The sequence below is a fragment of the Brassica napus genome, chromosome C3 (genome assembly GCF_020379485.1).
Source record: "Brassica napus cultivar Da-Ae chromosome C3, Da-Ae, whole genome shotgun sequence".
NCBI lineage: Eukaryota > Viridiplantae > Streptophyta > Magnoliopsida > Brassicales > Brassicaceae > Brassica > Brassica napus.
The window spans coordinates 8614013-8638401 of NC_063446.1; the positions used below are offsets into that span (position 1 = coordinate 8614013).

Here is a 24389-nt window from a genome sequence, read left to right on the forward strand (position 1 = left end):
ATAATTTGACTTTGAAATGTTCTACAACAATAGTAGAGTCTTTTTTACCCAAAAAAAAACAATAGTAGAGTCTTTGGACGACAAAGAAAAAGATACAACCAAATAAATAACACTGGCATATACGAATACATTATTCTATTTGTATATACAGATTGTCGTGAAAATAAATAACTAAAACCAGATATAAACAAAAATACAAGCTTTTCCCAGAAGAACTTTTATTTGTTCATGTTTTCTAAGAATTCATATATGGTTTCTTGATTGTGCCTTGTAACGCAAGTAACTTGATTGTCTTCTTCAAACAATCATATGATCTTGATTTACGTTACCTTTACATGTAAGTTACGTCGCTGTTGATGAAGAAATCCTCAGAAGTATAATAATTAGCATACTCATGATGAGGCTGTTGAAACTCTGTACGGAACATGACATCATCCTCAAGTGAAGAGTAGCTGTTCTTGATCATCATCAGTTCTTCGTCTTCATTTCTATTTTGAGTTTGATTAATATGCAATGAATCTGTAAATTCGGAGGAGTAGTTGACGCGAGGATCTGAAGAAGTGATCCACTCGGAGAAGAAGAGCTTAGGCATGTTGTTGCTGTTCATCATGTTTTTGTTGCTTCCTTGTGATGGTGGTGAATAAGGTTTCTCTGGAAGTGTCTGGAAGGAGATCACGTGGTCTAGGGTTTCTGGATTTCTTTTTCCGCAAGAAATTGGTGAAGAAGAAGATTCTGCCAGGTTTGACCTTTGAGTTTTGAGTGGTGGTTGAGATTTGAGACATCCCTTCTTCAGATATGAGTGCCAATAGTTTTTAATCTCGTTGTCTGTTCTTCCCGGTAAATACTTTGCAATTCGTGACCACCTAATCAGACCCAAAATTATAAAAACAAATGAAAAAAACTGCTAAAATGTGAAACTTGTAGCGTAATTAATTATCTATATTCATGTGCCGTAAATTATAACACAATCTGGATTTAGATTCATGACTGCATGTTTAAGTTATAGACAAGAAATAATGTTTTTCATTAGGGTTTTTTTCTTACTTGTTGCCCAAGGAAGAATGTAAGATCAAGATGGTCTCTTCTTCTTCTGCACTAAACGTCCCTCTCTTTAATCCTGGCCTTAAGTAGTTAATCCACCTTAATCTGCAGCTTTTTCCATTTCTTTGCAATCCTGCCACAATAATTACATTTAGTTAGGGCTGAGATTACAATAAATGGTGAGGATTAAGACTCTAATCAAAGATTTCAGAGATAAAGAATAAAAAACCAGCTAATATAGGAACAGTGGTCCAGCAAGCATGGCCTTGAGAGAGGATGAAACTCTTGAGCTTCTGGTCTTCTTCAGGTGACCATAACCCTTTCCTCTGTCTCTGTTTTGGTCTCTCTCCGGATTTGGTCATCTTCCCCATATCTTGATTTCTCTCTCAAGCTGTCCTAATTAAGAGAAAACTTGTGTAAATATGATGAATGAGAGAGAAAGACAGAGACATATAGAGAGAGTATAGCATAGTTAAGCATTATATTATTTTTTTATTATAGAAACAATTATTTGATAAGCATAGATAGAGAGACCATTATTTGTTTTCTGATGTAAACGCCAACGCACAAATAACGTTTTAATTAAACCAGAAAACCATAGTCTAGAGACTTTTAGGATATGGTTAAATGGGCCGGGGGCTGCGTCGTATAATAAAGACACAGGACATTCATATATTTATGCCATGCAGAATCAAATGAAATAAAGTGTCCACACGTGTATATATATGTATGTTATGTGTAAGTATAGAAGGTTGTTAGCTACGAAGCTGCCATGATAAAAGTCTGGAGGAATATGTAAGCAAGAATTAGTTGTAAACCCAAGTCACTTGGTTTAAACTAAAGTATTTAATTAAGATTTAGGACAAAGGGAGAATAAGGAATCTTTGCTTGTTTTTGTTTTCAAATGTCTTTTGTTATCTTCTTCTTGTTTTCTCTAACAAAGTCAATAATGCCTGATAAAATATAGTTATTGACAAAATTGCACTCACAAGGAAAATTTATGTTACGGTGATAATATGTTAAGTATTATTTAACCAAGTTGGTTATTGTCTGCTAATAGTTTGACCATTTTGGAACCAATCATTTCTCAGTATGTTTTCACCTAACGTTTTCATTGAAGTTTAGTAACGTAACTATCACAGTTTTTGACAAAATGAGACTAATGCCATCTTTAAGACCTCAGTTAATCTGAACTACTTAAAACTAAAGCACCTATTGTGAAAAGTGAAAACAAAAAGAGTACGATGATTTCACTTGTCATGGTCTCTTTATACAAAAGCAAACTCAAAAACACTATCAATGCAAATGGATTAGTGTCCAAAATTGACAATAAGTAAAAGTGATCAATACTTTTGTTGTGCGAAAGTGAAAATAATTGTAAATTGACCAATTATATAAATGAGTAAAGTGGTCCAGAGGGGGAAATTTAACGCTGACAAAACACACTTTGTCTGCTTCGAATCAATGATTACGAAAGGAAACGAAATAACTGATTAAAGAATGTAAAGAATCAATATGTTTTTTTTTTTGAAAAAAAATAAAAAATAAAATAAATAAAATAAAGAATCAATATGTTAAAAGGTGTACCTTCGCTAAGCTTATCAAGTGCGAGCAGACAGTTTGGACTTGCCGTTTGCGATGCCAAGAAACTTGGCCATGTATATTTGAAAATGCCTAGTAATTTTGTAAGAAAATAATATATATAATAATTGTTTGTTAGGATATTTTATGTATTTTGTCTTGGTAGGTGAGTCAACACTTTCCTCCTATTTGCTGCATCAAAACTTGTAATAGTATACAAGTTTACAATACATTACAAAAATTAAAAATATATATAAATAAAAGAATACAAATAGTAGTATTATACTAAATACATATTATACATTTTTGTAAGAAAGTTGTTGAATACATTGCAATTTAACAAATATGGTTTCATTTTGAGGGAAACTATTATTAATATCTATGTGCCACGACCCAAATGGGTTTGCTGACGTTTTCGTATTGAAATGCCCTCCATACTTGTTCTGACTCTCGCGTTTTCTTTTTAATTATTAATCTCCAAGCCATGTTTGTTTATCTATATTTGCCTTAAGTAAGACTTCGTAAGTTTTTTTTTGGTGTAAAGACTTCGTAAGTTGAACATTTGATAGAAGACGATGATCTAATGACGGCCACTAATAGTAAGCCATTGAGTATATGAAGCTTACTGGCCACGATATAATACTCTGGCGCCATCCTCGTGACATCTTCTGTTGTCACGGCCTGTTGCAAAGTTTTGTCCGGCCACTTTACCCAATGGATAGTTTGGGCCGGGATTCAACAATATTAGGTTTCCACAAATTTTAATATTCGTTCCAAACTTTGTATTTTTGCTTATAGCTGTAACAAAAATGTATGAACTACATAAGATACTAATAGTATCTGAAAATGCTTATGTAATTTTTTTAGTTAACCGCTAAAATGCCGACGTGAAAATTTTGGAACAGCTCCACTTGTTTTATATATATACGATATCATCATGATCATTTAGATAATTATTTTTTGAATCGGTTTCTAGTATTTGTCAATATTCATGCGTTTTCACTCTTTCAGAAGAGAAAAGAAACTAAGCGTAAATTGAAAAAAAATGGAAAATTTTAAGAGGTTATTCACTTATCTAGTAAGTACTTGGTGATACTTAACTGTTTGTTGTAAAAAAAAAAAATAGTTGGTTCTAGGGTTAGAAGTGAGAGTCAGTCGAGAAATTGTCTTTGGTCTAAGGTTTCCAAAATTGCATGTCACACCGGTGGAGAAAGGCGTTCTTTAATCGATTTATGGGTTGTTGTAATTTTATTCATGTTTAAAGTTTCTTTTTCTTGTTTAAATTTTGAACTATGTTGTAGCAGTTTCAAGATGCATATCAATATATCATATTCAAACTGTATGAACGATCAAGTATTTGCGATGTCTATCCATGTCTCTTGTTGTCGATAAAGTTATAATACAAGGTCACTTCTGTAGATGTATTTCATCAAAGGAGCTAGCTCGCACGTCATTTTTGCTACCATAATTGTTTGAAATCTCTTGTGTTCAAAAAATAAAAATTGTTTGAAATCTCGTTAATTGAGTTAGGAGCCGGCATAGAAAATCGTTTTAAACTTGAGGAACTTTTCATATTATGTAAATATTCAACGGTATTTGCAAATTATATTCGTGAATGCTGCTTAGAGAAACTCCATTGGGAATTTTTCACCATGGAATTCTCATCCCAAATATTTGTCTGTGTATATATAACAATTAAATAATGGATCTTAGAATTACAGGAAACCTAAAAAATATCTCAAGATGTTTTGGATTGGGTTTACCATAATTTTAAAATATTCATCTTATTAATTTATTAAATTTATATTGTATAATGTTTCGAGAACCTGTGGGTAGATATCCTCAGTAAGATTGCTCTAAGAGAGGAAAAAATAGTTGCTACCCATTATGAATCTCAAGTTCTTATAGAATCTTATATATTAAAACAGAAGTCACAACTTTGATTCATGTGTGATTTTTTAAAAAATGGATCTAATGAACTTATTCCTAGAAAGACATGTTACATTTAATCTCGAATCTTATCATTTAAATTTTTGGCATACCAGAAATTTTTATTGGGCTATAAATAATTGGATTTAAACAATAGATGAATATCCATTGGATTTATAGATAGTATAAATTAAATATATATAATTTAATGTTGTAATACTATACCTCCATATGTTAAATATTTAAATATTTGTCGATGTTAACTTTTAAAATTATAAAGATTTTTTTTAAATAACAAAAATCATATTATCTAACAATGATTAATCTTTATACTACCTTAAACCAATCAAAACAATTTTGAAAATATATAGTTTATTTTAAAAATTAAACAAAAAACTAAATGTTTAATTATTTACTCGATAATATAAATCTATGAAGCGAAAAGTTTAATTTTAAAAATTTTTTATAAATTTATGAAATGTTACAATATCTTTGAATATGACAATAAAAAAAATATTTTAATAATCTTTATATATATAGTTACGATTCTAATAATGAAATAATAATCCGAAAATATATATATATATAAGAAGATACAAATACATGTGAAAGTTTGAAACAATCTATTCAATGAAAAAAATATACTGTAAACTTATTACGTTTTAAAAATTGATAGACACATATATATTAAAAATTTATATAAAAATAAATGAAAAAAAAAATCTGCGCGGTTATGCGGGTCAAGATCTAGTGTGTGTTATTTCTCAATTATTCGAAATGCAATCACTGAACAAATTATCAATATATAAGTTTTTTTGTTTTTTGTTTTTTGTTTTTATATGTATATATAAGTTACAAACCTTTTAAAACATTAAGACGTTAATTATAGACACTTATGAAGTAATAAAACCAACTGCAAAACATATTTGTAATTGTAAAATCATGAGTGGAAAAGAAACAGAAAATATGTAATAGTATTGATTAGTTTCGTATACCCGAGAAAATCTCCAAAACCCCATCAGATCCTCCAGCCACAAGCGTGCACCAATCTTCATCAGTTTGTCTCCAACACACACTACTCACAAACCGACGGTCAGACCGGAACCGGTCCGTTTGACCACCCAACCCACGCACCCAAACCGGTTCTCCCCACCTCTTATCGTACACAAACACTTCATCATTCTCCGACCCAGACACAACCAAACCACCGTGCCTCCAAACGGACAACCCCACGAAGTTCCGGCTATTAACATGCCCTCGGAACGTGCGAACGACGAGCTGTCCGTTAGCTATATCCCACAGTTTCAAGCTCCCGTCGGTCGAACCCGTGACGATCGTGTGTTGATCCATGAAACGAGCGTACGTCACCGTTTTGGTATGACCGTCTAACACGAATATCGGGTCAACGAGTCTTCTGATGTCGTACACGTAAGCATTCCGATCAGCGCATCCGACGGCTAATAAATTTCCACCTAACGGATCAAACTCTACCGAACATATCGCAGCCGCTCCACCTCCGGGCCTAACCGTTTCCTCCAACCCTCCGTTCCGCGGGTCCCACATTTGAACCGTTCCGTCGTCGGATCCAGACGCGCCTAAAGCTGAACCGTTGCGGAGCGTGTAGTCAACGCTCCAAATCTTCCTCCCTCCGTGCTCGTCTCTCTCGAAAACAGGCACTCCTTTCTCCACGTCGTACTCGGTGACCACCCCGTCGTAATCTCCCGACCCGATAACCCGACCGGATAAGTCGGGTCTCCATTTGAGACTGCTAAGCTTAGCCGGCGTGCAGATACAACTCTCCACGTGATCATCATCATCATCATCACGTGACGTCCCTAACAAAGAGTTTAAACGATAGATTCTGATCTTTCTTGCGATCCCTCCTGTGGCCAAGATTTCTCCGCTCGGGTCGAACTCGATGGCTCCGATAGCGTCGGTTCCAGTGGAAGGGGAGGACACGACGGCGGAGAAGGAGAGATCCCAGTCGAATCTAGGAATGTTGTTGTCTCTGTCCATGGTTGTGGGAGATGAAGAGGAGGATATCATGCATGCTTATTGGCCATGTATATGATGAAGAAGAAGAAGAAGAAGAGGATCTTCTGATGTTGTTGTTGAGTATCTCGGAGCAGAGCAACGCCTCCATGGATGTGTTACGACTCGTTTAAGTTAAGTACACACGTATCTATTTAACATATACATACATCTTGTGCATGTGGTGTGACTTATAAGATATGGAGTGGGGTTTGATTATTTACCTGAATAAAAATGTGTTCTATATATTGGATTTAATGTTAGCATATCATACATATATAGCGAAGACGAAACCATATATATAGTGTCAGACTCATAGTATTTTTTTGATTTAGCAAAAAATTTTTTTTTGCTAAATTCACGATACGTGGAACTTTATTTTGTGTGGTTTTGAAATAGAAACGCATTCATGATTCACGACTTCACGTCATTTGTGCTTGTTGTTCTCCCAATGCTTCCAGCTAGAATATTAATTAGGAGCTGTCAAAAAAAAAAGAATATTAATTAGGAAAATTACGTGGGGTATATGCAAATTATCTGCATTTATTACAAAAAATTATTTATCATCCGAATAATGCTAAAAACCTGGATAATCTATCAAAATATGACCATGCAGGCATGCACACATGGCTAAACAACCACTCGAAGATCACTGAATAATGTGTAATGGTTACAGTATGTTTAGTTTACATTAGTATGCTTTAGAGTAAAATACCTTAATTTCGATTCCTCATGTAAGAGAACGGGATAAGGTAGTATGGGATGTACTTTTTAAATTGCAGTAATGTTTTCCTCATCTAAGAAAATGAATAAAAGTGAGCTAATGTTATTTACATTTTTGGGTTCAAGTAGAAATCGCATTAAAGAAGGAAGAAATGAAAACACGAGATTAGGTTTTACGTTAGCGTTGGTACAATATGAACCTCAAGTTTTGAAACCTCTCTCTTTAACGATTAGTTTGGTCGTTGTAGATCTCAACTCCTACGTGGTTCATTTTGTAGCCTCTTTATTTTATGTCTTGTTTTCAATTATTGGTGAAGACAAAGAAAGCGAATGCAAAAAGTACACGTCGATCGACGGTCCATTACATTTAGAGAATGCTAATGCGATAGAATAACTACATGTGCTTTGATATATTGGTGCATGTTTGGCTTAGTTTTGACGATTCCAATATATTTTCTGAGACTCCAGACTTTATCCTTAATATATATAGTTTATTATATGACAGATAGATGGCATATTCGGCCCATATGAAACTAATTTTTTCATCTAGGATAAGCAAGTTGGCAGGTTAAGTGAGTTCTTCCCACAATTTAGTCTCAGGTAACAAAGCAAAGCAGACCTGCTAGCTCGGAATGACGTAATGATATTTAGTGTTTTTCTTTTAATTATTAAAAACGTCTGTTTCTTATTGGTTATTTCATGTAGTAGTGCAGATGAAAAAAAATCGATGAATGACATGAGTGCGTGACAAAAAAAAAACAAATTTAAAGAAGATTGCTACACCTACTCATCATGCAACAACCCAAAAAAATGCAACATTCTGGTCTGTTTCTTTTATCTACAAAATGGTTTGAGAATCTCTCCAATGTCTAGGAAGATGGGACAGGAACATATCCGGTACGAGCTCTCAGTGTTTCGGTTCTTTTGCTTCTCTCCATCACACCCACCAGCCATTCTACACTTTCCTTGATTCCTCTTCTGCTCCACAAAAACATTTAAAAGTTCCCTCACTGCTTCAATCATTTACTATTGAAGCTTACAACATTCCTGTGATTATTACTTACCCATCATATCCAGAAACTGGTTCAAACATGTACACCCTTTCGTCCAGTTTCTTCAGATCCAAATATCGATCCAGTTCCTCAGCCGAAACAGCATTTGAGAGATCCTAAGATTCAAGACTTATCAGAAACAACAGCATATCTCTGGAGAACTTAATATAACAAATGAAGACAATGCAATATCCCTACTTGCTTGTTTGCCAATATCAAAAGAGGCGCTCCTTGCAAATCCTCATGCCGCAGAGCTTTTTCTGGTTGAATGCAAATTCATATATTTTTAGCTTCATAAATGCTTGTTTGGAGGTCAACTTAAACTTTACCTAGAGCAGATTTAGACTCTTCAAAGCGGGAAGGGCAAGCCGCATCGATCAAATATATCAATGCGTGTGCTTCTTCATAATACTTCTCCCATATCGAGCGCAAACCAGGCTGCCATTAGATAATCAAATACATACTTATTTGACTGCAAAGACTAATCCTTTTTGATAAATAATCTACAATATTAGGGAAGGGAAGAGATAAAGCTTGGGACTGTTATTACCTGACCGCCGAGGTCCCAAAACACAATTTTGGCATTAGAGACTTCAATACGACCAATGTTAAGGCCAACAGTGGGAACAATTCGATCATGTGGAAGACCTTCAGAGATTGAGTAGATCGTCTTCAACTTCTCCAAGAACGTCTAATAAAATTACGAGCAACGTACATTAGAGATGAATCTTGAACTTTTTGATTAAAGTAGAAAAAAAACGGTACCGTCTTGCCAGCTTTGTCGATACCAAGAATGAGGACATGGAACTCAGTCTTGCTGAACATGTAACTCCACAGTCCATGCATCAGTGAAAACATCACTTCCTCCAACCCTAAACAAAAAAAAAATAAGAGTGTAGCTTAGTTACTTAAGCATAACAGAAGAATCAACAAGTAATAGGATTATCACAAGATAAAATACATTCCCGGATCTAATTTCCACAATGCAAATATCATATATTCACCGAGTCATACCACATTAACATCAAATCACCAAAACCAATTTGGATCACACTCCAAATCTCCAATATCATCAACAAAGATAAAGTAGAGATCACAGAATGCTATATAGAGATCAAAAACAGTGAATCACCACATTCGCATTCACACAACATTTAAGATCAAATATCATAGTGAGCGAAGATCTATATTAAAATACAATCTACAGAAATTGATAAAATAAAAAAAATCAGGATGAAGATTCTTACGGTTCTGAAGAAGAAAAATCAAAGATCCTTTTGCAAGTTGTGAAGAATCGTTTTTGCACTCAACTCTGTTGTTGTCGGTCTTCTTCTTCGATTCGATCCAATCGTCCCCTTCATTCCTCAAAATGCCAAATTCCAAAACTACCCTTATGCGTTAGATCCCGACACGTGTCAATAAGGATCCACATGGCGAGATCTAAATGCCATCGCAGTCAAAGTCAAAGTCAAACAAAGGGACGGCTTCGTAACGCTGGAGGGGGTAAATTCGAGAAATCCCAAAACCCCAGTCTGCGAGCTACCGATCGAGGAAAAAAAAAAAAAAAAGTTAACTGGAGATTGAAGAAGATGACTGATCCAAAGAAGTAAGTGTTCGTCGGCTTACTTACTTTCGGAGAATATTTGATACTCAATCCATCGATTGATTAGCTCGATTTCTCAAATATGGGTTAGGGCTTCTTACTCATGTTACTTTGTTGAATTTGCTTATAGGTTTGCTCAACTAGATGCTTCCTTGTTCTCAATTCCTTTCGATTGCCCATGTTTTTTAAAATGATGTAGTTGGTTATGTAACACTTGGTGTGACCGAGCTGCTTCTTTGTCTTTTAGAGGTTTATGATTTGAGTTGCTCCTTTTTATTTTTTTTGTGCATGTTTCTCTGGAAAGTTAAGCAGATTTTGCGCTCAATTAGGCGGAAATAGAATACAAGCAGCCGAACATGAAGTATATTTCTATACTTGGACCGTAGCATCAGACCGTTACCTAGCATAAGCTTTTACAATATGATTAGCTTCCGGGGCAATGAGCTTCTGTTAGTTTTGTTGATGGATAGATATCTATAGACATGAAGTTCTAATCCTTCTATGGCCATACATGGACTGGAAGCATAAAATAGATCTTAAAAAAAAAAGGAAATTGGAAGAGTGAGGTCTAGTTGTTAATGCATTTTTCATATTCCCAGCAGAATTGGTTTGCTGTAAGGTTATGTGAGTTTATTGTGTGTTAGTTAAAGGCTCAGATAATGTAGTTTTTGTTCTCATGGGGTTGTTTCTATCAGTTTGCCTGTCGCTAATTACTAGTGTCTCTTGGTGTCACATTAAAGATGCTAGTTTTTTTTTTTTTTGGTGGCAGGGGGCGTGTACAATGGGATGAAGCTAATATTGTGGAGATTGAATCTAACAAGCCTGTTAGGCAGAAGATCACTGAGCCAAAGACTCCTTACCACCCCATGATTCATGATGATGATGATTATGATGATGATGGTTTGTCTATTTACTTTTAGTTGGTTTCTGTTTGTGTTTGCGCAGAGCTTATGAAACACTTATGAACGTGCGTATTTCAGACATACTTTTTTTTTTCTTAATTGTACCAGGTTCTCTATCTCCAAGAGGAGGAAGATCGTTTGACGAATGCGTTGATGATATGCAACGTGCAGAAGAACTGAAGAATGCTAGGTTTACTAGCCAGGGGTCTGGTTCTGGTGGTGGCGGCTGGAGCTCGGCTGAGGATGAAGAAGCAGATCCATTAGATGATGAAGGTCCTCCTCTCAAAGCCAAACAAACATTAACTTTCATATTCTTTTGTTTGATCTCATGTTTCTGTTTTTATGCAAAAACACACAGGTTTGGAAGGTGAGAAAAATGAGAGGTTCAGTGAACTCAGAAGAGTACATTACGATGAGTTCCACAAGGTGAAGGAACTGAGGTCCCTAGGGTCCTTCTACGAAGAAGAAGAAGAGGACGAGGATGATGACGCTAGTAAAAAAGCAGAGACAACAACCTCACCACACAGCGAAGGCGGCGTTACCAAAGAGGTAGAAGCAGCGGAGAAGTCATCTTCATAAACATCTGTTCAATCAAATGTGTACTACTCTTGTCCAGGTTTTATAGAGCTCTCTATTTAAACCTTTTTTAAAACGAAAAGGAACAAGAAAAAAAAGTTAAGATTCTGAAACACTGTGTTATATTGTTACACCAACATTTTAATGCAACTGCTTACAGTCAGTCGCTCTTCTTTTATTCAGCAGTAACGAAAAAAAAAAAAAAGTTTTCTCTATGCGTCGTCGTTTTGACAAAGCTGTATAAATGTGGTTCATATTGCACGAATGAAGTTCATATAATATCATCATCACTCGAACTTGATCTTTCCACGCATCAATGGCGAACGAGAAACGCCACGAAATGTCGAGACTATCCTCTCAAATCTGCAACCAGATCTCCTCCGTCTTCTCTAACCCTACCGATCCACACCCACCGCCTTTGGATCTCCTCGTGACGGAGCTCGCCGGAGTCTCCCGCCGCGGCGCTCGCGTCTTCCTCCACGGCGTTGGACGCGAAGGCCTCATGCTCAAAGCCTTCGCGATGCGTCTCTTCCACCTCGGCCTCTCCTCTCACTTGGTCTCCGACATGACCACGCCTCCGATCTCGTCTCCCGATCTCCTCATCGCCTCCGCCGGTCCCGGAGGATTCTCCACCGTCGACGCGATTTGCTCCGTCGCGAAAGCTGCCGGCGCTAAGGTTGTGCTCATCACCGCGCAGCCGGAGACTGGTTCTTGTGTGAAACACGCGACGGATGTTTGTTATGTCCCGGCGCAGACGATGGCGAGTGACGGTGGAGGTGCGACGGAGAAGGGAGAGAGGCCGTTGTTGCCGATGGGGAGTGTGTACGAAGGAGCGTTGTTCGTGTTGTTCGAGATGGTTGTTTACAAACTGGGTGAGGTTTTGGGCGAGTCCCCTGAGTCAAAACGGTGTCGTCACACCAATCTGGAGTAGCAACGTTGCGTTGTTTTCGCGTTTCAGTGTGTAAATGCTTGCTGTTTTGTTTGTATTATATGCCACGAGTTGTTTCGGCATTCCGGTTGAGAAATGCTCGCTGCCCGAAGAATTCATTTATCAACCATTCGAATAATTTATAATTTCGCTTCAATATTATTCATCTTTTTATTCCAAACGCATTGGTTTTTAAGCGGCAAACATAAAAAAAAAAAAAAAAAACTACAGCTCAAACTCAAGAGTCTTTATTCTTAAATATCTTATCTCCATGATCTCTTCCCATGCTTCTCCTGTAAGTAGACAAAATCGAGAGCTAGTGGTTAGATACATAAAGAGAAATTAGTGTTTTAGACGTTATAGTATATGTGATCTTACATAGATATATATAATAACGTCCATATCATCAGCTGCACGAGAGTGTAGGGATGCTGCAGCGAGTGGGGAGCCTAGAGGCAATGCGCATCGTGTTGCAAAGGCATTCGCTCGGCACTGCCTCGAGAGCGCTGCAACACTCGGCACTCGGGTTCGTCTTGTCGGCTCCAGGAACGACAAACTCACCACACACGTTCAGTCCACTCAAGTGCCTATTGCAGCTCTGTCCGTCCACCTCAGTCGCCACCAAAACCAGTGCCACGGCCAGCGCGGCCACCTTCATGATCATGGCCAATGAAGACTTGGAAGAGCTGGAGGATGATGCCATCTTCTTCTATATCTTTTTATGTATTATGAAATATATTAAGAGTTAGATTGTTGTATATTAGATCTATTTAGTGGGTTAGGGGTTTACTTATGTTTATATAGAATCGAGGAGGGTTCAAAGAATGATATATGGTGATGAGGGTTTATGTTCAGAATTCGTGAGCTACCTAACGAGAGAGCTCACGTTAAGGTGCAGTTTTGTGTGTGTCAGTGTGTGTGCAGGAGAGTGTAGAGAATATGCATGTTTGTGATTCCTGAATATTTTTATGATATATCTATTCTATTAAATTAGAAACGGCTGATATATGTTTAGTCCAAATTTTGTAACTTCCATTTTTGTTCCAAAATTTTCGGATCCAATTCTGTCAAATACGTAATATAAGGTTATGAATATCAGGTGAATACTTTTATTTTTTCGGATACATAAAATAAATTCAGTTTCAGTGAATACTCTCACTAATAAAATAATTTTGTAACTACTTCTAAAATGTATGCATATTTTGTAAAGTCATCCTTTAATTCCAAAATATTAGTGATCCACTACTTTCGGTATTACAAACTGTCGACTACCATACAAAGTCCAATAAATAAAAATTATGTCATTTGGAAACAATAATATTGATACAATACTTTAATAAATATTATTTTCACCATACAAATTAATGGGAATGAACTAAGGTTTAATTAATGTTTTAAACACTGACTTTTTTTTTTCTTAACGCTGGATTCATTCAATCAAAGTTTGAGCAAAAATCTCAAACCAAAGCAAGCCACAAAGTGAGAACAAAGGTTTCAATGAGCTAAAAGAAAACGCCATAAAACATGATATACGAAATAAGGAAAAAGAAAACCACCAGTAGGCATTACAGCATGCCAGAGCTTTTCCACGGGGACAAGAAGCTCCTTATTGTGGAGGTACTACAGCTTCTTGATTTAAAAGCGCTTGTAACCAAGAGGGGCCTCCTGACGCAACAAAAGATTGATAGCGGTGTTCCTTAGTAACACTTGAAGCGATTAAAGAAGCAGCTCTGTTGCTATCTGGTTCCACATGTTCCACTCTCCATTCTCCAAACCCATTCAAGCAATTCAAGATATCATTACTTTTCGGTCATTGGGTTATTAATTGACCGTGGATAACTATGTCAGTAATTTAATTTATTTTAACATATAATTATAAATATATCAATATTAAAAATAAAAGAAAAATCTGTGTTTAAAAACATAGGAAAATTTAAAAATTTAAATTATTTATTTTTCATTTCACATAAAAATATAATTTAAACAATTTTTATAACAAGTTAGAGTTACGACATATAATAAAAATAATAATATCAAAAGTATTAATTATTTAAATATCTAATTCAAACATTGAAATTAAATTTTAAAATTTAAAAACAACAATTTAAACAAAATTGGATTATATATCGATCATCCATAAGTTCAACATGCAGCCTCTGGTTTTAGCGGTTTTTGCAGGTTATCAAGTTTTTAATTGATGGATATTTCTTAAAATCTAAACCGGATTACATATTGAATCACTGGATTTATAGGTTCAACCATAGATCCGAATTGGATTTAAGACCGCTGATTTAAATACAAAAATATTTTAAATAGACAAAATCCTTACAAATTAACATAAATTTGTAAAATTATTAATGAAGTTTTACATAAAATATCATGTGCTTTCAAGTTCGGGTCAAAATATAGTTTATGTTATTAAAACATGATCATCCTTATTTTTATCCGCTTAAATATATAGTCGACTGCTAGATCTTTTAAGTTGGTGATATTGTAATATTTATTAATAATGAAATATGAAGTTTAATTATGTGATGAGATTTTGGTTTAATTCTATTCATATTTCAAATTTTTGGAAGTAGTGATTAAATCTCATGTAGATATTTATAAATTTTGTTTCAGTTCATATTTTTACGAGTTTAGTCTGGCTTTGACTATCTGTTTAAATCATATAAAATTCTATAAACTAAAATATACCTTATAATTTTCCAAATTCAAAAATAAAAACAACAAATGACATATAAATTTTATAATACATGAACAAATACCTAAATTTAACATAAAATTACTTTTGTTTAAATCTTTGGTTAAACCCCCAATAAACATTTCAAATATCTCCAGTATTTTAAGCATTTGGATTACCGTTGCAGCTTTTACATGTTTTTGTACAAAAAATTTGTAGCTACAAACTTATTTTAGATTATGATTATTTTTTTCCAATTGTATCTAAAAAATTAAATTTCTTGAATTAATAAAGAAAAATTAAAACAAAAATATACCCGTCCTTTAAAGGGCGGGTCCAAATCTAGTTAATTGATTTAAATACGGAGAAATTGCCAAATTATTAGGAATGCATTCTTTTAGAGAATGTATACATAGATATATTCAGATGCATACAATATTCACTAATAAGAGACGGTGAAAGAACTTTTTAGTAGTGTGGTTTATGAAACAAAGATGAGAATTGGCAGGAGATTAGTATTTTGCAGCTAGTAAAAAGTTGAAACAGAAAACAATATCAGATTATATGTAAAAGTATACGACGTGGTATGTCTAATGTCTTTAACACATCCTAACCAGCTTTCATGGTGTTTTCTTTAAGTTACAATTGATTAAAATAGGCGTGAAAGAAAAGAAACTTTTGAAGCAATACTGAGTCTAAAGTAGAAGCATGCAAAGACATGTAGCTGAGCAGTTGAAAAAAGCTCATCTTAACCAGCTTTCATGGTATTTTCTTTAAGTTACAATTGATTAAAATAGGCGTGAAAGAAATAAACTTTTGAAGCAAAACTGAGTCTAAAGTAGAAATCATGTAAAGACATGTAGCTGAGCAGTTGAAAAAAACTCTCCTGCAAATAGAACATTCGTTTCTTAAGGACTAATTGATCTTCTCCGAAATTGGACGTGATAGAGTAATTTGTATTTGTATTTATGAATAGGAAAGAAGAATCCAATGTTCAGGAAACACCGATTCAAGAAATACAATGTTAAGCAACTAGTCAGACTAGCGACTCAATCACTGGATTTTCCAGGAAAGTAGAAAAGAAAAGAAAATAAAATGTTCATACTACTCCAATGAATGAAAATGAAAGCGTCCCTCTCTTTTTAATTGAAATCGTAACAAACTTCTTCTTGCGTCCTCTCTCTCTTCTGACGTGGCTGATGACGTGTCCCGCACCACTTGAATATCTGTATCAAATCCTCCCTGTTTAGACAACCTTGTCCACAAGGTTTGTATCAGGAAAGCGCTTCTCCAGATCATACAAAAGCTCCCACGTTGAATCCTCTGCAGGTCTATTCTTCCATTTCACCAAAACCATCGTTGCAGGTTTGTTCTGCCTTTTAACCATTTTCCTCTCAATGATAAACTCCGGTTCCTTAACCAACAACTCATTGTTAAGAGAAGGCAAAGCCGTTGAAGTATGGACATCCCCCACCACTATCTTAAGTTGTGAAACATGAAAAACCGGATGGACTTGAGAAGACTCCGGAAGCCTCAACTTGTAAGCAACCTTCCCACAACGATCAATGATCTCATAAGGCCCATAATATTTTGGTGCTAGCTTCTGATTACTTCGGTGAACTACGGAGTTTTGCCTGTAAGGTTGCAACTTCACAAAGACATAATCACCAACATTGAAAGACCTGTCAGTGCGATGATCATTAGCAACCTGTTGCATACGATGCTGAGCTCTCAAGAGATGAAACTTCAAGACCAATAACATCTTCTCCCTTTCTTCCAACGACCGAGCTACCACTGCCACTTTAGTCTCTCCAGGTAGATAAGGTAAGTGTTGTGGAGGAGCTTGACCATACACAGCTTCAAAAGGAGACATCTGAATAGCTGTGTGATAGTTCGTGTTGTACCAAAACTCAGCTAGAGGCAACCACCGACTCCAAAGATGTGGCTCATCACTACACATGCACCTCAAATATGTCTCCAAGCAGCGATTAACCACCTCAGATTGTCCATCACTCTGAGGATGGTACGCACTTGAGTAATTCAGTGCTACACCCTGCAAAGCAAACAGCTCTTTCCAAAAATCACTTAAGAAAACTGCATCACGATCGCTGACAATAGATCTTGGGAAGCCGTGTAACTTGAACACATTGTTGAGAAAAGCTTGAGCCACTGATGCTGCAGTATACGGATGAGAGAGAGCAATGAAGTGAGCGGCCTTAGATAACCTGTCAACCACCACCAAAATCACTGTTTTACCCGCAGAAGAAGGTAATCCATCGATAAAATCCATGGAAATGTCTGTCCAAATCAACTCAGGAATTGGTAAAGGTTGGATCAGACCAGGATAAGCTGCAGTGTCATACTTGCATCTTTGACAAACCTCACAGCTGCGTATGAAAGCTTGAATATCTGTGGTCATGCCTTTCCAATAAAACAGACCTTTCACTCTCTGTCTCGTAACTTCACGTCCGGAATGACCTCCACCGCAAGAACTATGCATCCAATCTAAGATCTTGTTACGCAGAATAGTATTATTCGGCACAACCAGCTTACTCTTCCTCCTTAATATCTCTTGAGACCATGTAAAGTGTTTTTTACTTCTCGGACTCAACTTCAACGCTTCAATAATCTCCTTTGTTGTTGGATCAGAATCATAATTTTGTTGAATCTGTAACATCAAATCACACTCCAAAACAGTCATTGCCATGTGCAACACTTCAGAACCTTCCTTCCTTGATAAAGCATCAGCAACAAGGTTCTCTTTACCCTGTTTATACTGGATCTCATAGTCAAATTCCAAGAGTTTTGGCAGCCATTGTTGCTGAATAGGAGTATTCAATCTCTGTTCAAGCAAGTACTTCAAACTACGCTGATCCGTTTTGATTATAAAATGACCAGTAAGAAGATAATGACGCCATTTTTGAACTGCAAACACCACTGCCAAAAGTTCTTTCTCATAGATAGAAAGATGCAGTTGCTTACCCTTAAGATGACGACTGATGTAAGCAATAGGGTGGCCTTCTTGCATTAGCACCGCACCTATACCCTCTCCACACGCATCAGTTTCAACAACGAAGGGTAAGTCAAAACGAGGCAGCGCTAACACTGGAGCTTCGCACAGAGCTCGTTTCAAATTATTGAAAGCTTCTGTTGCTTCTTCCGACCATCCAAAACAATCCTTCTTGGTCAAAGCTGTTAAGGGTCTAGCAATAATACCAAAACTCTTGACATAGCTTCTGTAATACCCTGCTAGACCGAGAAACCCCCGTAATTGCTTCAAAGATACCGGAATAGCCCACTCTGCAACAGCCTTGATCTTATTAGGATCAGTTGAAATTCCTTCTGCCTGTATGTAATGCCCCAAATACTCAACTCTGTCAGTGGCAAAGGCGCATTTACTCATCTTCGCAAAGAGCTTGTTACTTCTCATCAATGCAAAAACGCTTTTCAAATGCTCTTCATGCTCTTCCATTGATGAACTATACACCAATATATCATCAAAGAAGATCAAAACACACTTCCTTAAGAGACTTTTAAACACTGTGTTCATTAGACCTTGGAATGTAGCAGGTGCATTTGTGAGACCAAAAGGCATTACAAGATATTCATAATGGCCACTGTGAGTTTTAAAAGCAGTTTTATGAATATCATATGTGTTCATCCTCACTTGATGGTAGCCTGCACGTAAGTCAATCTTGGAATACACCTTTGATCCTCCCAGTTCATCCATTAAATCTGCTATTAACGGAATAGGAAAACGATCCTTCACTGTCATCCCATTCAGGCCACGGTAATCAACACATAACCTCCAAGACCCATCCTTCTTCTTAACCAAAACCACAGGAGAAGCATATGAGCTTGAACTAGGTTGAATAGTCCCTGCATCCAATAACTCTTGAACCAGCTTGTCTATTTCATTTTTCTGATACACTGCATACCGGTATGGCCGCTGATTAATCGGATTAGACCCTTCCAGCAGTGGTATCTTATGGTCATGATTCTTGCGAAAAGGAGGTAGAGCTTTTGGTTCCTCAAAAATATCTTGAAACTCTTGTAAAGCGTTTGAAATACCAGGATATAATTTCTCTGTGTTGGTATTCTGCATCTCCATAGTGTATGCAGACGCTTGTAATTCAGTATCAATTCGCTGCACCGATATCATTGCTAACTGAACCTCGGATTCTCTCAATCTGTTCAGCTTAGCTGACTTCACTTCTCGAACAGAACCATCTTTAATCCCATGTAACAAAACGCCCTTCCTCCCCATCTTAAACTGCATTGTCAGATTCTGAAAGTCCCACGTGATAGGTCCCCATTGTTGTAACCACTGAACTCCAAGAACCATATCACAACCTCCCAAAGGTATGACCATAAAATCAGCTTTGAAAGAGATACTCTGAAAATTCCATTGAAAGTCATCAATCTTATTACTCACTCCCAACTTCCTACCATCAGCCACTGCAACTCTCGAAATACCAGTTGGCTTCAACTCACAACCCAACTTCTCAGCTACCAATGCATCCATGAAATTATGAGTTGAACCAGAGTCAATGAGAATGAATAATGAACGTTTTCCATGAATTCCTTTCACTCTCATCGTTTGATAATCAGAAATGCCTGCTACTGCATTAACAGAGATATGAGCAACCTCTGATTCTACTTCGTCACTCAACTCCACTTCATTCTGCAACACTTTCTCCTCTTCCTCACACTCAAGCATAAACAGTTGTGTTTTTTTATGTTTCAAGTAGTGGCCTGGTGAATATTTCTCATCACAGAAGTAGCAAAGACCGGCAGCTCTCCTCTTGCTCATTTCCTCTTGTGAGAGAAACGGTCTTGGCTTATCAGGAAGTTTATCTGCTACTTTCTGAAATTCCATTTTTGCTTCTGTATCCTTTTTTACTGGTAATAACCCTCTACTCTGCATTCCACCCTTCTGAGGCACCCACCCTTGAGAAACGACCTTCTTTGGATGTGCCTTTTCATATAGACGACCCAACATTAAGCATTGACGGACTGTTTGTGGTTGAAACATCCTGATGTGCATTTGCGTATCAACTCTCAGTCCTGCAAGATATGCACTGACTAAGTACTCCTCAGAAAGCTTGACTCTCGTTCTGATAAGCTCAAACTTCCCATGATAGTCAACAGTACCATCAGTTTCCTGCAATGCTTTCAACTCTGCAATAGGATCATCTAAAACTTCCTCAAATCTCTCTTTCAACAACTCCTTGTAGAACGGCCAATCCCGAAGGATATCATGACTTATCTCAGATTGAATCACCGCCTGATGCCAAGTAGAGGCTAGACCATCGAAATGTATCGATGCTAAACCCACTTTCAACTCCTCAGGTGTATTATCCATCACAAATAGCTGTTCTACTTTAGATAACCATTCCTTCAAGCGTTCACCATCAAATCTGGGAAAATCCAATTTCGCCATACGAGTGATACCTGCGTAATTGTACGGAAAACCAGATCTGCCTCTCGCCATCTCGTTTGAACCGTGTGGAAGGATCGGAGTATGAGAAACTACCGGCGATCCTCTACCAGTGTTTTGTTCATTACTTGTCGACGCCTGATGTTTGCTCCCTTGGATCAAGCGAATCGCTTCGAACATATCTGCGATATTCTTATCCATCTTCGTATTCTGATCCGCCACCGTAACCTCTAATTGATGTGTTCTCTCCAGCATGTGATCGATTCGCGATCCCAAGCTTTCTTCTACACCACGAGCTGTTGCTTCCTTCATCATAGTTTGAGCTCGTGTTTCCGCCATCGCCGAGAATCGTCGAAGCTCTGATACCTTTGATAGAGTAATTTGTATTTGTATTTATGAATAGGAAAGAAGAATCCAATGTTCAGGAAACACCGATTCAAGAAATACAATGTTAAGCAACTAGTCAGACTAGCGACTCAATCACTGGATTTTCCAGGAAAGTAGAAAAGAAAAGAAAAGAAAATGTTCATACTACTCTAATGAATGAAAATGAAAGCGTCCCTCTCTTTTTAATTGAAATCGTAACAAATTTCTTCTTGCGTCCTCTCTCTCTTTTGACGTGGCTGATGACGTGTCCCGCACCACTTGAATATCTGTATCAGGACGGTCCGTGCTAATAATTTTTTTAGCGAGAATTTTAGATCGATTGTTCTATCCGAGACCGAACGGTCCAAAGAGTAGACAATCTCATCTTTTCATTAACTTATTCTGACGAAACATATCCAGAAATAAGAAGAATGAGATCTCATAAACAACCTCGTCTTTGCTTATTCTAACGAAACAGATCTGTTCTATAAGAAAAAATGAGAAGGACTCACACCAACATATCTCCACCCGAGCAACCATACGAAGGGGAGAAAGGGGAAATTATGTAACAGATATGCCATACCTGATGGCTCATAGACATGAGAAAAAGCAAAGAGAAGAAGATTAGCGCGGTGGTTGTTGCAGCCGGCAACACACGGCCTAGGTAAAAATAAAAGGATCTTAGGGTTAATCCGAGGAGTGGGCATCTCATTTTTCTATTAGACTAGTCCAGAGAATGTCGCACTAAATTTCATATGAAATCTAAACAACATCTTCATTAGTGGTTAATAAGAATAAGAATAACACGCATTGAGAGCAACACAGGCTAGCTAGGAATTACTAAACAATAAATTGTCTCTTTAGATTAATCATATCCCTAACATGCATGCATGTAGCCCGTATCTGTGACAAAACTGCAAGGAAAATAAGCATTACGTACAATAAAATGAAATCCTTATTATCTCCAACAATATAAAAAGTGTAAATAACATAATCAACACAAAAGAAAACTTAATCATAAAGATCTAATTAACATAATCAACACAAAAGAAAAATATGTAAGAAAGTTGAAATTGTTGCAGTGTAAATTCGCAAACTCCATAATGTATGCTCTTGATAAAAGTGTTTTTAATAAGTATTAAGTAAATATTCACGCTACGCTGCGGGTAAACTATATAAAACTTTATTAAATAGTTTGTTAAATTGAATTTATGGTCTCTCTATCTTTTTTTTCTACATAGATACTTGTAAAACATTAAACTATTTATTTTTCAGTCAAACAAATAGATGAATGATTAACCTATGTTGGCATTGTTTCCTTTTCAGGCCTTTGCATGTTTCTCTCACAGTGGCTATGGAGACTGAAAAAAACTTAAACAATGGAATAAGAAATTATTCACTGACTTTCACTCGAGTTAATTATCACCTTAGTTTTCTTCACCTAATACATCTATTAATCCCGGAAAATTGCTGAAAACAGTACATTCGTAGTGCCACTTTTCATATTTAACTTAACCACTTTTACTTTCACTTTTAAAGAGAGAAAAAATATTTATAACCCTATGGTTAACTAATCTAGACTTAGGGTTTAGAGTTGAACGGTGGGATAGGGTTTTTGGAATGTGGAGTTTATAAATAAATACTTAAATTTTTTTAAGAAATTTTAACAATAGTTTCACAAAGATTTTTCGAATTTTAAAAAGAAAATTTGAAAAAAAATTTTTATAAAAAGTTCGAATTTAAAAAGCATAATTCGAAAACATAATTTTTTAATTTTAAATAATTATTTATTATATATATATATATAGAGTAAGTGTATTAGATTCTTTTACTTCTTAATTAAGAAAGTATTTTTGAAATGGGTTGGATTGGTTTTTTTTTCACAAAGTGTATTAGATTCTTTTGCTCCGAGGAACACCGACCAAGCCGAGGAACACCTCAGATACCCTCCACTTCAATTGGTATTTTTTTTCACCAGATGTGTCACATTTTATTCACGAAATGGGTTGGATTGGTATTGATCGAGTGCATCCCAAATTGATTGAAGGAGGAACAAAGAGATAGGAATAGGAATTATAGTACCATTGGAAAAAGGGGCACCCCGTATAGACGCGAACCCCCTCGTTACCGTAAACATGAAAATTTCCCATTAATCTTCTTCTCCAACTACTTGACTTACGTCTCCACCTCCATTATTTTGCTATTAAGCTCTTGTCTAACTCCATAAGCATCACTACAAGAAAACAGGGGGATTCTGATGGCCGAAATCGTCGGAAATTCGTCGGAATAGACCGATTCCGACGAATTTCCGACGAACCCGTCCGTCGGTATCGTTTCGTCGGAAAAAAAAATTTCGTCGGAATTTCGTCAGAACTTCCGACGACTTTCTGACGAATACCGAGAAACGTCATTCTGACGAACTTCCGACGATATTACGATGCGGATACACGAGACCAGAGTTCATCGGAAAACTACGTACCGACGAAGAACGTTCGTCGGACAATTCCGACGTAGAGTGTTCCTCGGTTTATTCCGACGAACTTTGGGCGTCGGAAATTACCGACGGACAACGTTCGTCGGAATATACCGACGAACCAAGTTCGTCGGTATATTCCGACGGAAATGTGGTTTGTCGGTAAATTCCGACGGATATATATGTCCGTCGGTATATTCCGACGATTATTGTCCGTCGGTATATACCCATTTTTTTTTACAAATTAATTTTGCATTTTTATATATTTTTTGATATTAATAAATTTAAAAAATCGGAAATTTAAAACTAATAATATTATAAAATTTAAATTCATAAAAACCGAAATAGGAAAAAAACATTCATAAAGTTTAAAATTCATACAAACTGAAATAGAAAAAAAAAACATTCCGAAAGTTTTAAAAAGCCGAAATAAACTAAGATGAACTCGAAGACATCAAACGATCTAGCTTCTGCATAATCTCGGTGTTGAACTTCTTCTGGGATGCCAACTCAGCAAGGATAGTGGCATTCTCCGAACGGATAGTGGCATTCTCCGAAAGGATAGTGGTGTTCTGCTCCTCCAATGGCCCAATCCGTTCATCTTTGTCATGTAGCTCCTCGAGAATCATGGGATCGGCATACGGAGCTTGCGAAGAAGATGCCGGACACGAAGAAGCACGACGGGCCAACCCAACTAAACGGTCTTCTTTCCTTTTAGGAACCGCCTACAAAAATATTTAAAGTAAGTAAATAGGGACAAGTAAGTAATCGACATTATAAAAAAATATATTAATAAAAAAAATTACCTTTTCAACCATCTCATTTATTTGCAATAGAGACAGGTTGGTTGAAGCTCCCGTGGAGTCGCCGTCATCAGAGAGAGGCTGAGATTGAGAAACTATCTTAGCTTCCACCAAATCAACTACACCTTTGATCACGGGGTCCTGAATTTGACCCGTCGTCTTGTTAGTGTGAGCCACCTTAATGAGTTGGAGACGATCAACGGGATTACCGTCATTTGCTTCGATCTAAAAAAACCGCCATTATTAGCCAAGAAATAT

The 24389-nt window shown here is 36.5% G+C and overlaps 5 protein-coding genes and 1 pseudogene across 8 annotated transcripts; 2 read left to right on the top strand and 4 right to left on the bottom strand.

Moving 5' to 3' along the window:
• Positions 1–73: 73 nt before the first annotated feature.
• LOC106387962 (transcription factor LAF1-like) lies at positions 74–1651 on the bottom strand. Its single transcript, XM_013827907.3, has 3 exons — positions 1271–1651; positions 1045–1174; positions 74–863 (listed from the first exon to the last, which is right to left on the bottom strand). Exons 1-3 carry the CDS (start codon positions 1410–1412, stop codon positions 332–334), a joined length of 804 nt encoding a protein of 267 aa, XP_013683361.2. The 5' UTR covers positions 1413–1651; the 3' UTR covers positions 74–331.
• Positions 1652–5355: 3704 nt separating this feature from the next.
• Positions 5356–7066, bottom strand: LOC111203924 (annotated as a pseudogene).
• A 944-nt stretch (positions 7067–8010) lies between these two features.
• Positions 8011–9730, bottom strand: LOC106413774 (ADP-ribosylation factor-related protein 1). Its single transcript, XM_013854516.3, has 7 exons — positions 9605–9730; positions 9123–9229; positions 8908–9048; positions 8687–8795; positions 8556–8617; positions 8370–8473; positions 8011–8283 (listed from the first exon to the last, which is right to left on the bottom strand). Exons 2-7 carry the CDS (start codon positions 9213–9215, stop codon positions 8175–8177), a joined length of 618 nt encoding a protein of 205 aa, XP_013709970.1. The 5' UTR covers positions 9216–9229; positions 9605–9730; the 3' UTR covers positions 8011–8174.
• A 16-nt stretch (positions 9731–9746) lies between these two features.
• Positions 9747–11601, top strand: LOC111204381 (protein phosphatase inhibitor 2). Of its 4 annotated transcripts, none has more exons than XM_048752371.1 (5): positions 9906–9963; positions 10265–10321; positions 10730–10847; positions 10970–11135; positions 11221–11601. In XM_048752371.1, the coding sequence occupies exons 2-5, from the start codon at positions 10317–10319 to the stop codon at positions 11439–11441; spliced, it is 510 nt and encodes a 169-aa protein (XP_048608328.1). In that variant the 5' UTR covers positions 9906–9963; positions 10265–10316; the 3' UTR covers positions 11442–11601. The 4 variants fall into 4 exon arrangements, with proteins under 4 accessions (XP_022554650.2, XP_048608329.1, XP_048608328.1 ...); XM_048752370.1 differs by having other exon boundaries at positions 9917–9963; positions 10730–10860; positions 10971–11135; XM_022698929.2 differs by lacking the exon at positions 10265–10321 and having other exon boundaries at positions 9747–9963; positions 10730–10860; positions 10971–11135.
• Positions 11602–11718: 117 nt separating this feature from the next.
• LOC111204386 (3-hexulose-6-phosphate isomerase-like) lies at positions 11719–12547 on the top strand. The gene has a single exon (XM_022698943.2). It carries the CDS (start codon positions 11755–11757, stop codon positions 12367–12369), a length of 615 nt encoding a protein of 204 aa, XP_022554664.1. The 5' UTR covers positions 11719–11754; the 3' UTR covers positions 12370–12547.
• A 225-nt stretch (positions 12548–12772) lies between these two features.
• LOC106412934 (protein 108) lies at positions 12773–13069 on the bottom strand. Its single transcript, XM_013853802.1, has one exon. The coding sequence runs from the start codon at positions 13067–13069 to the stop codon at positions 12773–12775; it is 297 nt and encodes a 98-aa protein (XP_013709256.1).
• Between the last annotated feature and the right edge of the window lie 11320 nt (positions 13070–24389).